At 55.6% G+C, this 13503-nt stretch overlaps 1 protein-coding gene across 1 annotated transcript; it reads left to right on the forward strand.

Annotated features, from left to right (window-relative positions):
- The first annotated feature begins 106 nt into the window (after positions 1–106).
- Positions 107–7224, forward strand: Ccdc194 (coiled-coil domain containing 194). The gene is made up of 4 exons (XM_021223961.2): positions 107–2245; positions 3647–3743; positions 5342–5474; positions 5918–7224. Exons 1-4 carry the CDS (start codon positions 1919–1921, stop codon positions 6069–6071), a joined length of 711 nt encoding a protein of 236 aa, XP_021079620.1. The 5' UTR covers positions 107–1918; the 3' UTR covers positions 6072–7224.
- The last annotated feature ends 6279 nt before the right edge of the window (positions 7225–13503 follow it).

Genomic DNA, 13503 nt, shown 5'->3' on the forward strand with positions numbered 1-13503 from the left:
CAGACACACACATACACACAGAGACAGACACACACACACCACACACACAGAGACAGAGACACACACAAACAGACACACATACACACAGGCACACACACCACACACACACACACACACACACACACACACACACACACACTGATCTGAAGAAGCACTGGGCTTTCGTGGAAGCCCCCGCTGACCAGGCAGTGAGACCTTCCGGGCATTGAGTAACACCTTCATCCTGTGACCTCTGTCCTCTTGGGTTCCTGGAAAACGCCAGCAAGGCTTTTGCTCCCAGCTCCTCAGCGCCGGGGTGGCTGATGAAGGCTGCTCGCCGGTCTACACAGAAGGACAAACCTTGTCATGTTTTCCCTTTTACTGTGCATCTGGACCTCAAAGTTGCGCTGCCACCTAGTGGCTGGGGCTGGGTGGGGACTCTGGAGGGATCAAGTTGTGCTCTGTGTTTCCTGCTTGCAGCACAGCCTCTCTGGGCCGGAGCTATTTTTCATTTTTCTTCAGATTTTTCATTCTTTTTCGTTTCTTCCCTTTTTTTAATCCCCTTCTTTCTCCTTATTTATCTTCCCCTCCTCTCTTTCTCTTTGAATCTCATCTTTGTTGTTGTGATGTAAATGCAATGGTTCCACCCAGGGGAAATTACACGCAGGACACTCAAGTCTGTCACTGACTGGACAGGGAAGCCCTGACTTCCCCAAGGAGGCCAGGCAGCAGAGGCAGCTGAGCCGGTGGGGAGAGGCGGCCTTGCCCAGCGGTCCTCTGCAGGCTGGCCCACTGTTGCTGTCTTTTCCATGTCCTGGGGCTCAGTCTCGCCCTGGCCTTCCTAACTAGTCTGGGTGAAGGAGCTGAGGGTTGCCTGAGAAGAAGCGACTGAACTAAACCTGGGGCAGAGTCTCCCAACTTAATTCCATATTTCTACGTAGCTTATCTTTTATTTTGTTGTTTCCAGACCTGGCAGGTCTCAAGCTCATGGGGATCCGCCTGCCTCTGCCTCCTTGTTCTGGAGGCATGCGCCACCAGTCCTGGCTTACCACCTTTGAGTTCATTTACTGTAAATGTGCTCCACTCAGATTCTAATCAGCGTTAAACCTTCAGCCCCAGGTCTCATGTAGCACAGGCTAGCCCCCAAGTCCCCCCCCGCCTGACAGGTGTGTGCTACTGCAAAAACTTCCATGTCATGAACTGAACGAGGGGTACACCAGGAGTGGTTCTCAGCTCACACTTAGTGGACACCGACTGTATGCCCGGCTTGGGTGATCTCAGGGAGAGGATGGAACAAAGAGTGAGGCTCTGCTTGTCAGTCATGTGGGGAACAGCCAGGGAAAGAGACTCCCGGTAAAATGAGGAGAACCTGGGTGTCTGGCGACCTTAGATGCCCCAGACCTACGTGCTGGAGAGAGAAATGTCCTGTGATCTGGACAGACCCTACGTTCCTCCCGTGCACACACAAAACAAATAAATTCTAATTAAAAAATTAAAAACTTTGTATAAGAACCTTGAATCCCACTCTCACGGAAAGATTGTTCCCACGCCTCCGAGCTCAGCCAGCGTGGAGATCTTGCAGGACCCCTGTGTCTATCCTCCGACTTCCAGACTCAGTTTCCCCGTCAGCAGAATAGGCTCACCTGCCGCTCTGGAGCTTCTGAACCATGTTTGGTCTATTGAGTCCCCCCCAGCCCATGCGCTTCTGACTCTCACTGTTACTGCGTTCAGAGGAAACTGAGGCTCAGGAGGGCCTGGCTTCAGCGTCCCCAGCCCTTTCCTGGAGTGCTCAGAGCTGAGCAGCCCTAAGGGATACCTGTACACTCTCCCCCATCCCTCGGGAAGTCACCGCCGGGCGGGGCGGAACGGTGGGTGTCCCCGGAACCCCAGGGTGCCAATTAAGTGCTGGTGGCCCGTCTGGGGTCAGAGCCGCGGCAGGATGGCAGAGCCGGGCCCGGAGCCGGGTCGCGCCTGGCGGCTGCTGGCTCTGTGCGGGGCTGCGGTGTTCCTGGCGGCAGCGGCAGCCGGAGGGGCGCTGGTGGCTTGGAACCTGGCGGCCTCTACTGCCCGGGGCCCACGCTGCCCTGAGCCCGAGCAGGTGAACGCCACGGTGTGGCCCCCGGACTCGGCGCCCGAGGTCGAAGAACTGCGGCGGCGGCTGGCAGAAGCTGAGCAGTTCCACGAGACCCTGGCCGCGCAGCTGCAGCGTGCCGAGGGCGACAAGAGGGAGCTGGAGGCGGCGTTCAAGGCCTGCAAGGACCGCCAGGTAGGGCAGGGGAAATCCAGAACATTCCGCAAAGAGATCCTGCTTGCCCATCTCCAGGGCCTCAGTGTCCCCCAACTCTGCAAAGGACCACCGCAGTGTCTTCTAAAATGCCAGTCCTCTTGGAGTCTAACTTCTGACCACGATAGCACTGGTCCCCGCTATTGAACACAAGGAAAAAGCTGGGACCCCGGAGCTCTGAGAGAGTCCGTGGTGACCCTCTGTCCGCCTCACCCCCACTCCAGTTCCAGAAGTCCTATTTTGAGAGAGGGACACTTATGTCACCTGTAATTAGGAGACTAAAGTTGGCCTCTTGGGGTGGTACCATCGGGACCTCCCTTTCCGGAGCCGCCCCCTCAGACTCTTTCCTAACCCTCCTGACTCCACAGCCTCACAAAACGGGGTGCTCAAACCCGTCCCTGACAGCATGGGGACACAAGGGAGGCAGACGGGGAGGCGAGGGATTCAAACTTCATCGGAAGATGGAGAGGTGGAGGCAGCCTGGGCTGTAGGAGGGTCTATCACAAAAGGAAACCTAGGTTTGGGGAAACCTAGCAATTCACATTTATTGAACAATGGCTGTGAAGCTTTTGTGTCTGACCCTGCACAGTTTCTGCCTCTAACTTTGGCGGACTCTGAACTGGGCTGAGAAGCGCGAGACTTAAGAACTGCTACGTTGGGGCTGTATCCCGGAGCCACACCCCCAGACCCTGGCTGCGGGATCCTAGCCACGCCCCCATCCTCCATTTGTTTTAATTTTGAGACAGGATCTGCCCTCAAATGACCAGTATGTTCTGGAACTAAAGCAGTGGCCGTGGCTGGCTGGAATTCCCGATCCTTCTGCCTCTACCTCCAAGCACTGGCATGACAGGAGTATACTCCAGGTCCAGCTGACATCTGTGTTTCAAAAATCTAAGTGTCAGGCCGGGCGTTGGTGGCGCACGCCTTTAATCTCAGCACTCGGGAGGCAGAGGCAGGCGGATCTCTGTGAGTTCGAGACCAGCCTGGACTACCAAGCGAGTTCCAGGACAGCCTCCAAAGCCACAGAGAAACCCTGTCTCGAAAAAAAAAAATCTAAGTGTCATGGCAAGCTGAGGCAGGGGGACCACACCTTTGAGGCCAGCTTGAGGTGTAGAACATCAGGGCTGTAATCCCGATACAGAAAAGCCAGCCCGGCCCTGTGAGCTCCCTGCATTCCCAGATGACGGGCCTGAGGTAGTGGAGGTCAAAAGAGTCTGTCCCCGGGTGTGAGTTCTGACTCAGAAAACCAGACACTGCCACCCATCAAATCTGCCTGAGCCGGTGGCAAGTCCTACATGGAACCAAGCATTTTCTACTGGGCAGAGCCGGGTGGGTCACCTAGCTCCCTCTCCGTCCCTTTCTTCCTCCCCGTGCTGTGTGCAGAGCCGACTTCAGACGCAGCTGAAGGCCCTGAAGACAGAGATGGATGAGGCCAAAGCCCAGGGCACACAGATGGGGCTGCAGAACGGAGAGCTGACAGGTGGGCTGGGGAGGGGCTGGGAGGGGCTGGGGAGGGGCTGGGAGGGGCTGGGGAGAGGTTGGGGAGGGGCTGGGAGGGGGCTGGGAGGGGCTGGGAGGGGCTGAGGGGAGAGGGAGGGAGGAGGGGCTGAGGGAGGCTGGAGTAGGGGCTGGAGGAGAAGGAGGGAGGAGGGGCTGGGGGAGGGGCTGGAGGAGAAGGAGGGAGGAGGGGCTGGGGGAGGGGCTGGAGGAGAAGGAGGGAGGAGGGGGCTGGGGGAGGGGCTGGAGGAGAAGGAGGGAGGAGGGGCTGGGGGAGGGGCTGGAGGAGAAGGAGGGAGGAGGGGCTGGGGGAGGGGCTGGAGGAGAAGGAGGGAGGAGGGGCTGGGGGAGGGGCTGGAGGAGAAGGAGGGAGGAGGGGCTGGGGGAGGAGGGGGAGGAGGGAGGAGGGGGAGGAGGAGGAGGAGGAGGCTGGAGGAGAAGGGGACTGTGGAGAGACTTAACAGGTCCTTAGAAATGCACAGCACATGGGCCTGCAATTGCCGAGGAAATCATCTAAAAAAGACATTAGAAGAACTTTAATTCAACTCGAGAGGGCAAGAAAACAGAAAAGGCCTTACAAGAGATTCAAAAATAATTGAGCCAGGCTGTGGCTGTGGCTTGGCAAGGCAGAGAGCTTGCCCAGCATGCCCGGAGCCCTGAGCTCCATAGACCAGGCCTGGTGGCACACACCTGTCACCCCAGGACCCAGAAGACTGACACTGGAGGGTATCTGGGAGTGAGTCTGAGGTCACAGTAAGACCCAGTCTTAAAAGAAACAAAACAAAATAAACAAATGAACAAAAAAGCCAAAGGTGTGAACCAGGTGTAATGGTGGCTTAAACGAAAAAACAACAACAAAAAACCCGAAAGGTTTGGGCGGTAGTGGTGCACACCTTTAATCCCAGCACTTGGGAGGCAGAGGCAGGCGGATCTCTGTGAGTTCGAGGCCAGCCTGGTCTACAGAGCTACACAGAGAAACCCTGTCTCAAAAAACCAAACCAAACACAAACAAAAATAAAACTCCCGAAAGGTTGCATGGAGCGGTGGCATGTGGGTACTTGTTACTCCAGCACTTGGGGCAGGAGTTGGGAGTTAGGAGTCTGTCTCTAGTCTTGGTTTGTAGAGTAAGTCCGAGGCCAGGCTGGGCTGCATGAGGCGCTGTCTCCAAAAGCAATAATAATATTAAAGTGACAACGATGATGGAGATAGAAAGCTCGAGACAGGGTTTCTCTGTGTAGTAACTCCCTTTGTAGCCCAGGCTAGCCTCGATCTCACAGAGATCCACCTGCTTCTGTCTCCTAAATTCTGGGATTATGGGTGTGTGCCACCATCGTCCAGGTTAGTCACGCCCAGTTTTTTGTTTTGTTTTGTTTTACGAGACAGTGTTTCTCTGTATTGCTTTGGAGGCTGTCCTGGAACTCACTCTGTAGACCAGGCTGGTCTTGAACTCACAGAGATCCTCCTGCCTCTGCCTCCCGAGTGCTGGGATTAAAGGCGTGCGCCACTACCGCCAGGCTGTCACGCACATTTTAATTCAAGCATTACATGGCGTGCAGATTCAAGTCCCCCTGTTCCCTGTAGAAGCCTTGGCTCGCTGGGAGGCCGCAGCCGTGGAGTCCAAGCAACAGCTGGAAGCGGCCCTGCAGCGCGTGGGCGCAGCTGAGGCAGACAGAGAAGCTTGCGTTGGCCGCGAGGTGGCGCTGAGGGAGCGTATGTGAGTGACAGGGTGGGCCGCGGGCCAATGACTTTGTACAGTGCAGTTTGCATCTGGGGCGTGGCTTAGGTACGCCTGGGCCTCGGTAGGTGGGGAGGGAGGGTAGCCAGGTGGGCTGGACTTGGAGATGAAGCTCGAAGCAGCTCGGGATGGTGAGGGGGATAGGTGGTCTGGGGGTGGGGGGACCCCAGGTTGAAGGTGCCGCTTGGGGAATCTATGTGGGGCTCCATGGAGTAGCGCGGAGAAAATACAAGGTTGCAGGAGAAAGGAGTAGGTAGCGAGGAGAGTCAGGGGTTGGGGAGGGCCTTGCAGGGGAGGGGTCTCCCGTGTGTCCGAGTGTGGAAGGGAATGGGGCCGGTGCCGGGAAGGAAGCCCTGAAGGCCGAGCTCCCCACACGGACACGGTGTCGGTGGTCAGGCACTCACGGTCCCCTCCTTCTGCAGTTACGCCCTGGAGACCGAGCTGGGCCACCTGCAGAGAGCATCGCGCCCCCGTCCCCGCCCCCGCCCAGGATCCAGGTCCAAGCCCAGCATCCGCTCCCGCCCAAGGTCTGGACTTACTAAGGATTGCCGGAGGCCACCGCGTGACCCCCAGTAGGATGGGAGCCTCGGGCCAGCAGTGACGGTGTGGGTGAGAGGCGTGGCCCACAGCTTCCACGCGCAGCTTTCCACGCACGGCTGCCTAGATGGTGGCACCGCAAAGGCTCAGTCCTCCTCTCTAGAAGCACACAGTGCTAGGTCATCACCACATAGGGAAACTGAGGCTCATTTGATCAGGCCCCGATGTCCCTGGTAACCACGGCGCGACCTTTATTCCAAGAGCACCCTGTAGGAGCACACAGAACGCAAGCGGGATTTCTGCAGGGAACCAACCGAGGCACACTGCAGAAGGTTCACAAATTCTAGCAAGCCATGAGGACCAGGGCCTCGGTGAAGATGCCCGGGTCCTAGAAAGTGACTGGAGGGGATGCCCATGTAACAGAAAACAGCGCAGGAGTATGAACCGGAGCTGTCCAGGTCACACGGAGAAGGGCTCTCCTTGGGGCTCAAAAGACTCAACAGTTCCTCTCCCGCCTCCCTTCCCGACGCTCCCTGCCACCTCCTTCCCTTCCTGCTTTCTCCCTTTCTCTTTCAACTGGGTCTCATGTAGCCCAGGCTGACCTCACACTACCTATATAGCCTAGGCTGCCCTGGACCTCCTGACCCCCCCCCCCACTCCAGCCCAAGGCTGGGATTAAAGGCCTGCTCCACCTCATCCTAGCCAACAGTCTCACGTGTGCTTAATTTCACATTGTTTGGGAGTCTTAAAATTCATGTTTAACATGGTTTTCCTGAGACATCTTCCTGTGTAGCACACACCACCCAGACTCTTCTTTAGGGGCATGTTTCACCAAGCCTGGCTCAATTATCTACATTTAATGTGACTAACAGTGATACTTTCTTGATATTTCCCATCCAAATTCCTTAATTTACTCTGTCTGTTGCTTTTGTCCCCGGTGCTGGAGATGGCCCCGAGTGGCACACGGCAGGCAACACTTCCAATGTCACATTCCTGAATCCTGAGGTTTCATGTGGGGCTGGGGAGGAGGCTCAGCAGCTCAGCACACCCTTGCAAAAGCCCTGGTTTCCTTCTCAGCACCCACAAATCATCTCACAACCCCAGAACTCAGTCCCTCGGGAGCCAGCCCCTCCTAGAGCCTGCCTGGGGACTGCATACACAGATGTGCACATACATACAGGCAAAGAGCACATAAAATAAATAAAAATTAAACCATTTATTTATGTATTTATTTATTCATTTACCTAGTTATTTGAGACAGGATCTCTCTATACCGCCCTGGCTGTCCTGAAACTGGCTCTGTAGATGAGGCTGGCCTTGAACTCAGAGAGATCCACCTGCCTCTGCCTCTCGAGTTTTGGGATTAAAGGCGTGCACCATCAGGTCTGGAAAAAACAAACAAACAAACAACTTTCTTTCATTCAAACACAATGCACAGACAGTATGGATAGGGGCCTATCATCTGCGCTGGGGACAAGGACGCTGAGGTCCAGGTCCTCTATTTGTCTGTCCATCCATCCATCCATCCATCCATCCACTGAGGCTGATTCCCAGACAGAAGCAAACAACCCCCAGGTGCTCTTGCTAGTTCTGCTGTGCAGAGATGCCACAGTGGTTAGAGCACTCGCTGCTCGCGTTGAGGACAGCTCACAGGATTCAGTCCCCAGCACCCACATCACAGCTCCCAGCTGCCCGTGACTCCAGCCTTGGGAGTGTGACCCTTCTGGCCTCTTGTCGATAGCCCGTGACCACACACATGCATAAAGTAAATGGTGTCTTAGAACTTGTGATGCAGGAGTGGGCGTGGCGGCCACACCTTTAATCGGGAGAGAGACAGGCAGACATGAGCCCTAGACACAGTATCTAAAAAAAGGAGAGAGAAAAGAAAAGTAAAATGGAAGAAAAAAGAGATGGTAAATTGGAATTCTGATCAGAGAGGTTTCTAGTTGCCATCCTGATTCTTGCCATCAGGGGTCGCTGCAGCCTGCAGGGCATCGAGGGTGGGCCTGAGACCCTGTTCCCCGCCCTGAGAGCTGGGAAACGCCTTTTATGACCGGGACGGCACTGGCAGGATGGACGAGCAGGGCCAGCTTGGCCTACATAGGAGGTTTGGGACTAGCGTGAGCTACAGGAGACTGCCACAGACCAATAAAAATCATCTCGAGTCTTTGCTTCCAGCTGTAGTCTCAGCAGTCTGGAGACTGAGGACTGAGGCAGGAGGATTATCAGGCTTACAGTGGGGAGAGGGCTATCAGAAAATACCATGTCTGGGCGTGGGGGGAGTAGGAAGCCTTGGGAGGCTGTATCAGGGATGCAAGGAGCCACAGGCGTTCAGGGTGACTTGAAGTGAGGAGCACCCAGGACTGAGTCATGGGACCCGCCCGCTGTCCTCCGCAGGCAGCGCCAATCCTGCTTTTTTTTTTTCTGCCTGTTTTGAGACAGGGCCTCATGTAGCCCAGGCTGGCATATCATGTAGCCCAGGCTGGCTTCCAATATGCTATGCAGCTGAACATGGCCCAAATCCCGATCCTCCTTGCCCCATCCATCCCCTCTGTGTTGAGGAGGCACAGGGGACAGCCCCGGCTTCACACGCACTGGACAAGCTCTTGGAGCTGTTTGTAGCACCTGAAGGGCTTTTGCGTGTTCCCAGTGCGGAAGGAGGGCCCTGGCATCGAGGGCGAACACAGAGGTCATTCCGCCCGAGTCTTCTCACACGTTCTTCTCGGGTCGGAGGACGCCTTGCTGGAGCCGGTTGTGGGGGCCGAGTGAGGGTCCTCAGGCTTGATGGGGACCACCTGTAGCCTCTGGCCGTCTGTCTCACTGTCTCTTAGCTTCGTGTCTGCTTCTGAGCCCGGCTCATGCCTGTGGACAGCTGTCCCTGCCGTCTGGTCCATGCCCACCCTGAGGCCCCTCCTGTGAGTACAGGAGTGGGGTGGGGGTGGGGGCAGCAACAGCAGTGGGGGGGTAGGCTTCCTCCAAGAGTCTTACCCCAGAGTCCCATCCCCATGGGACTCCGAGCCCTGAGGAGCTGCCCCTAATCTCAACCCAGTTTTGCCTCCTAAAAACAGAATCAGATTCATGGAAAACTGAGCCGGAGGGTTTGCGCCAGTGGCGGGCAACCATCCCTTCACCGGGCTCGGTGGACACACCTTCAGTCTCAGCACTTAGGAGGCAGAGGCAGGGTCTCTGTATACCAGAGGCCAGCCTGGTCTACATCAAGAGTTGCAGGCAGCCAGGCGTTGGTGGCGCACGCCTTTAATCCCAGCACTCGGGAGGCAGAGGCAGGCGGATCTCTGTGAGTTCGTGACCAGCCTGGACTACCAAGCGAGTTCCAGGACAGCCTCCAAAGCCACAGAGAAACCCTGTCTCGAAAAACCAAAAAAAAAAAAAAAGAGTTGCAGGCTAGCCAGAGCTATCTTAAAATCAATAAATAAATTTTAAAAAGCCATTTCTTCCTTTATAATAAACTTCCTGGTGGCACACTTCTGTCACCCTACACTCACGAAGCTGAGGCAGGAGGATTGCTGTGAGTTCAAGGCCAGCCTTCAAGTAGCCTCAAACTACTTAGAGTACATAGTAACACTCTGTCTCAAAACAATAAGACAAAAACTAAACAGTGAAAATTGTTTTCTAACGAAGACATGACGTTTTGTAAACCTCCTGTCTCCTCGAAGGCTGAGCTGTGGCAAGTGCCGACTTCCTCTGAAAGCTTCCCACCTAAACAAACAACTCAGGCCCAATTGATTGTTTTCCATTTAGAGAGAAAGGGGGGTGGGGAGCATCCCTGAGGATCCTGAGCCGTGCGAGCATCCGAAGCGGCCGAGGACACAGCATGGGCAAAGTTTCCTGTGACCATGACAAATTGTTCTCAGGAAAATCACAGAGCAGTCCCATCAGGGAATGCGGCTGACCTGGGAGGGCGTCTTCCCTCCCTCCCTCCCTCCCTCCCTCCCTCCCTCGGGACAGCCTGGTCAGGGATGCAGGCAGAAGGACTTCAGACCGTCTATTTTTAGAGATTTTCTACGGTGTGGCAGGTGTGGCCAGTGAGAGATGGGAGGATTGCGGATTGTTCTCCGCTGGAAGGAGACACGAGCAGGTGGAGTCCAGGCTCCCAGTTCAGTGTCGGGGGATTCTCCAGAAGCATTGCCTCTGAGTCCAACGACCTAAGCGCCAGTGCTCTTAACCTCTGAGCCATCTCTCCAGCCCACAACTCCATTGTTGTTATTGTTGCTGTTTGTTTTGTTTTGTTTTTTGAGACAGGGTTTTCTCTGTGTGGCCCTGGCCGTCCTGGAACTCACTCTGTAGACCAGGCTGGCCTCGAACTCAGAGAGCTACCTGCCTCTGCCTCCCAAGTGCTGGGGTTAAAGGTGTGCACCACCACCGAACGGCACAACTCTATTTTTAATATGTTTTATGTATTTACCTGTGTGTGGTGGACACTTACACATGTCACAGCACCCCTCTGGCCCGCAGAGGACACCAAGAGGGTCCAGTCTCTCCTTCCACCTTGTGGGTCCTGGGGATGAAACTAATACTGTCTCTAAGTGCACACACACACCTCCCATACATCACAGCTCTTCCAGAGCTGACCCCACGCTGCCTCCAGGCCGAGCCCCTCCCTCCACAGCACCCTGGCACTCACATCGTAGTTCCTGTCCTCTGGGCCAGAGACAGTGCCCCTGCCCCTCCGCCTCTCAGCCTGGCATCTTGTGACAGCCACAAGGATGAGAGTGCACCCTGGCACCTTCAGAAGTCCTGCGGCTTACTCATGCTGAAAAGGGCATCGTTTCACATCGTGTGTCTGGGTGCTCTGACTACACGTATGAGCGTGTACACTTGTGTGAATGGTACCCTCAGAGGCCAGAAGTGGGCATCAGATGCCTCGGGAAAGGAGTTACAGATGGTTATGAGCCATTGCGTAGGTGCTGGAATCGAACCCAGGTCCTCCAGCTGTCTCACCGTTTATCAGTGTGTGTCTGGCTCTGCAGGAAAGCCTTGGGTGCTGGGGAGACAGCTCTGCGGGTTAAAGCTTGCCGTGGAACCCGGAACCAGCATAAAGGGGGAAGCCGAAAACTGACCACAGACCGGGGTGCCCAAAACACCACAGACAACAGCAACAACAACATTAAAAAGAAAAGAGGGCCTGGAGAGATGGCTCAGAGGTTAAGAGCACTGGCTGCTCTTCCAGAGGTCCTGAGTTCGATTCCCAGCAACCACATGGTGGCTCACAACCATCTGTAATGAGATCTGGTGCCCTCTTCTGGCCTGCAGGCATACATGTAGGCAGAACACTGTATACATGGTAAATAAATAAATCTTTAAAAAAAAAAAAAAAAGAGGAGTGGTGGTGGCCACGCCTTTAGTCCCAGCACTGGGGAGGCAGAGGTAGGTGGGTCTCTGTGAGTTGGAGGCTAGCCTGGCCTACAAGAGCTACACAGAGAAACCCTGTCTTGGGGGGGGAAAATCTCTGTGTGGGGCTCATTTGGTAGTGTGCTCAGTTGCCATGGGAGAGGCCTGGGTTCCACACCCATAAATCAGGGATGGCAGGTACACCTGTCACCCCAGCACCTGGGAGGTGGAGACAGGAGTTCCAGGCCACCTTTAGCTACATAGCCACTTGGAGGTCAGCCTAGGCTACATGAGACCCCTCTTAAAGGGAGCAAAAAGCTGCCCTCTGTGAACAGGAGGAAGTTACGTTTCCGGGGTCATGGGCTGGCCAGGTGGCATGCCAGACCCTAACTGTGGCCTCCCCACCTGCCTGGCCAACCTGGAGCCACCACCGGTTGGGCCCCAGCTGCAGCCCCCAGTCCTGCCACCCCCACCCCCCACCCTGCGGCTGGCCAGGAAGGGTCTAGAATCAGGAATCTCCGGGTGGCTGCAAAGGCCAAAGGTCACACAGGGTTTCCTGTCCGCCCCTGGGAACTTCCTCCTTCCCAGCCCCACACCCTCCTGCTCAGCTCCTTCTCTGTCCCATCCCTTCGCAGGCTCTAGGGCCCAGGAGACATTGCCCCTGCTGGACCCCACAGCTGCCACCTAACCAGCTCCCTCCTCGTCCCTCGCCACAACAGGTCAGGGCTGCCTGTGAGGCAGGAACAGGTAAAGGAGTCCCGAAAAATTTCCCAGCACTTTTGGGAAATGGGGCACCCCCCAAAGTCTCCCACCTGTGCCTGGGGTTGGTCCACAGAGACCCAGAGCCTCCCAGGGAACCCCACCTACCAACAAGGCTCACTGCCACCCCCTCAGACCCTGAAATCACAGCAGGACAGAAACATGAGCACACTTTAGTCATGGAGGGGGAAACTGAGGCACATGTTGGGGCAGCCCTTGCCAGAGTTCACAGAGGCCTCTCTCTCCTTTCCCCACGTCAAGATCCTGCTCTCCTACATCAGATTCCACAGGTTTTTATAGCGCTGGGGGTCTATGCAGGGACCACCCTGAGCTATGCCACAGCCCCTCACTAGGGAATTCTAGGCAGGGGCTCTATTGTGAACCAGGCCCCAATCTCAGAGCTCTCTGGGGACACCTGTGTGTGCTGGTAGAATTTTTGTGGGAGGTGGTGCCATTGTCCCCCAAGAATCAGGTCTCCGTGAGGCTTCTGTGCACTAATTGAGCACCTACTGTTGCCATGGTGGAAAACTTCCCTGGAACTCCTGGGCGGGGAACATACTACAGCAATCCTTTGCCTTGGATACCAAACTCCTAAGTGTGTGTGTGTGTGTGTGGTGTATGTGTGTGTGTGGTGTGTATGGTGTGTGTGGTGTGTATGGTGTGTGTGGTGTGTGTGTGTGGTGTATATGTGTGTGTGTGTGATCTGTGGTGTGTGTGGTGTGTATTTGTGTGGTGTGTATGGTGTGTATGGTGTGTGTGGTGTGTGTGGTGTATGTGTGTGTGGTGTGTGTGGTGTATGCGTGTGTGGTGTGTGTGTGGTGTGTGGTTTGTGTGTGTGTGTGGTGTGTGTGTGTATGCTTGTGTGTGTGTGGTGTGTGTGTATGTGTGTGGTGTGTGTGTGGTGTGTGTGTGTGGTGTATGTGTGTGGTGTGTGTGTGTGTGTGTGCCTGGGAGTTGCCCCATGGAGACTGTTTTGTGGGATTTGACTGTGGCACCTCAGTGACCTGGGCATGTATGAACCCAGTCTGCCACCAAGTAACAGGGCCAGTCTCCTGTCTTAGCTGTGCCTCAGTTCCCTCTTCCACGTGAGGGGCCAAGTCACCGGTATGATTGAGATAATAGTCCCGAGTTCAGAGGGCATCGCCCGGCAGGCCTCAGGCGGGGTGGTGGTGGTGGAAACTGAGGCCAGGCCAGGCGGAAGAAGCCATCCAGTCACCCGGCGGGTGCGGCACCCTCCCCATATATCAGAGCTGCCCAGACTGCCCGTCCTTAACAGCCAGGGTGGGAGTGTTGTGATAACCCACAGCCCCCATTTCCTCCTGGCCAGGAAGGAGCCGGGCAGAGGAAGCATTAAGAGAAGTAA

Source organism: Mesocricetus auratus, unplaced genomic scaffold (assembly GCF_017639785.1).
Source record: "Mesocricetus auratus isolate SY011 unplaced genomic scaffold, BCM_Maur_2.0 Super-Scaffold_6731, whole genome shotgun sequence".
In the NCBI taxonomy this organism is placed as follows: domain Eukaryota; kingdom Metazoa; phylum Chordata; class Mammalia; order Rodentia; family Cricetidae; genus Mesocricetus; species Mesocricetus auratus.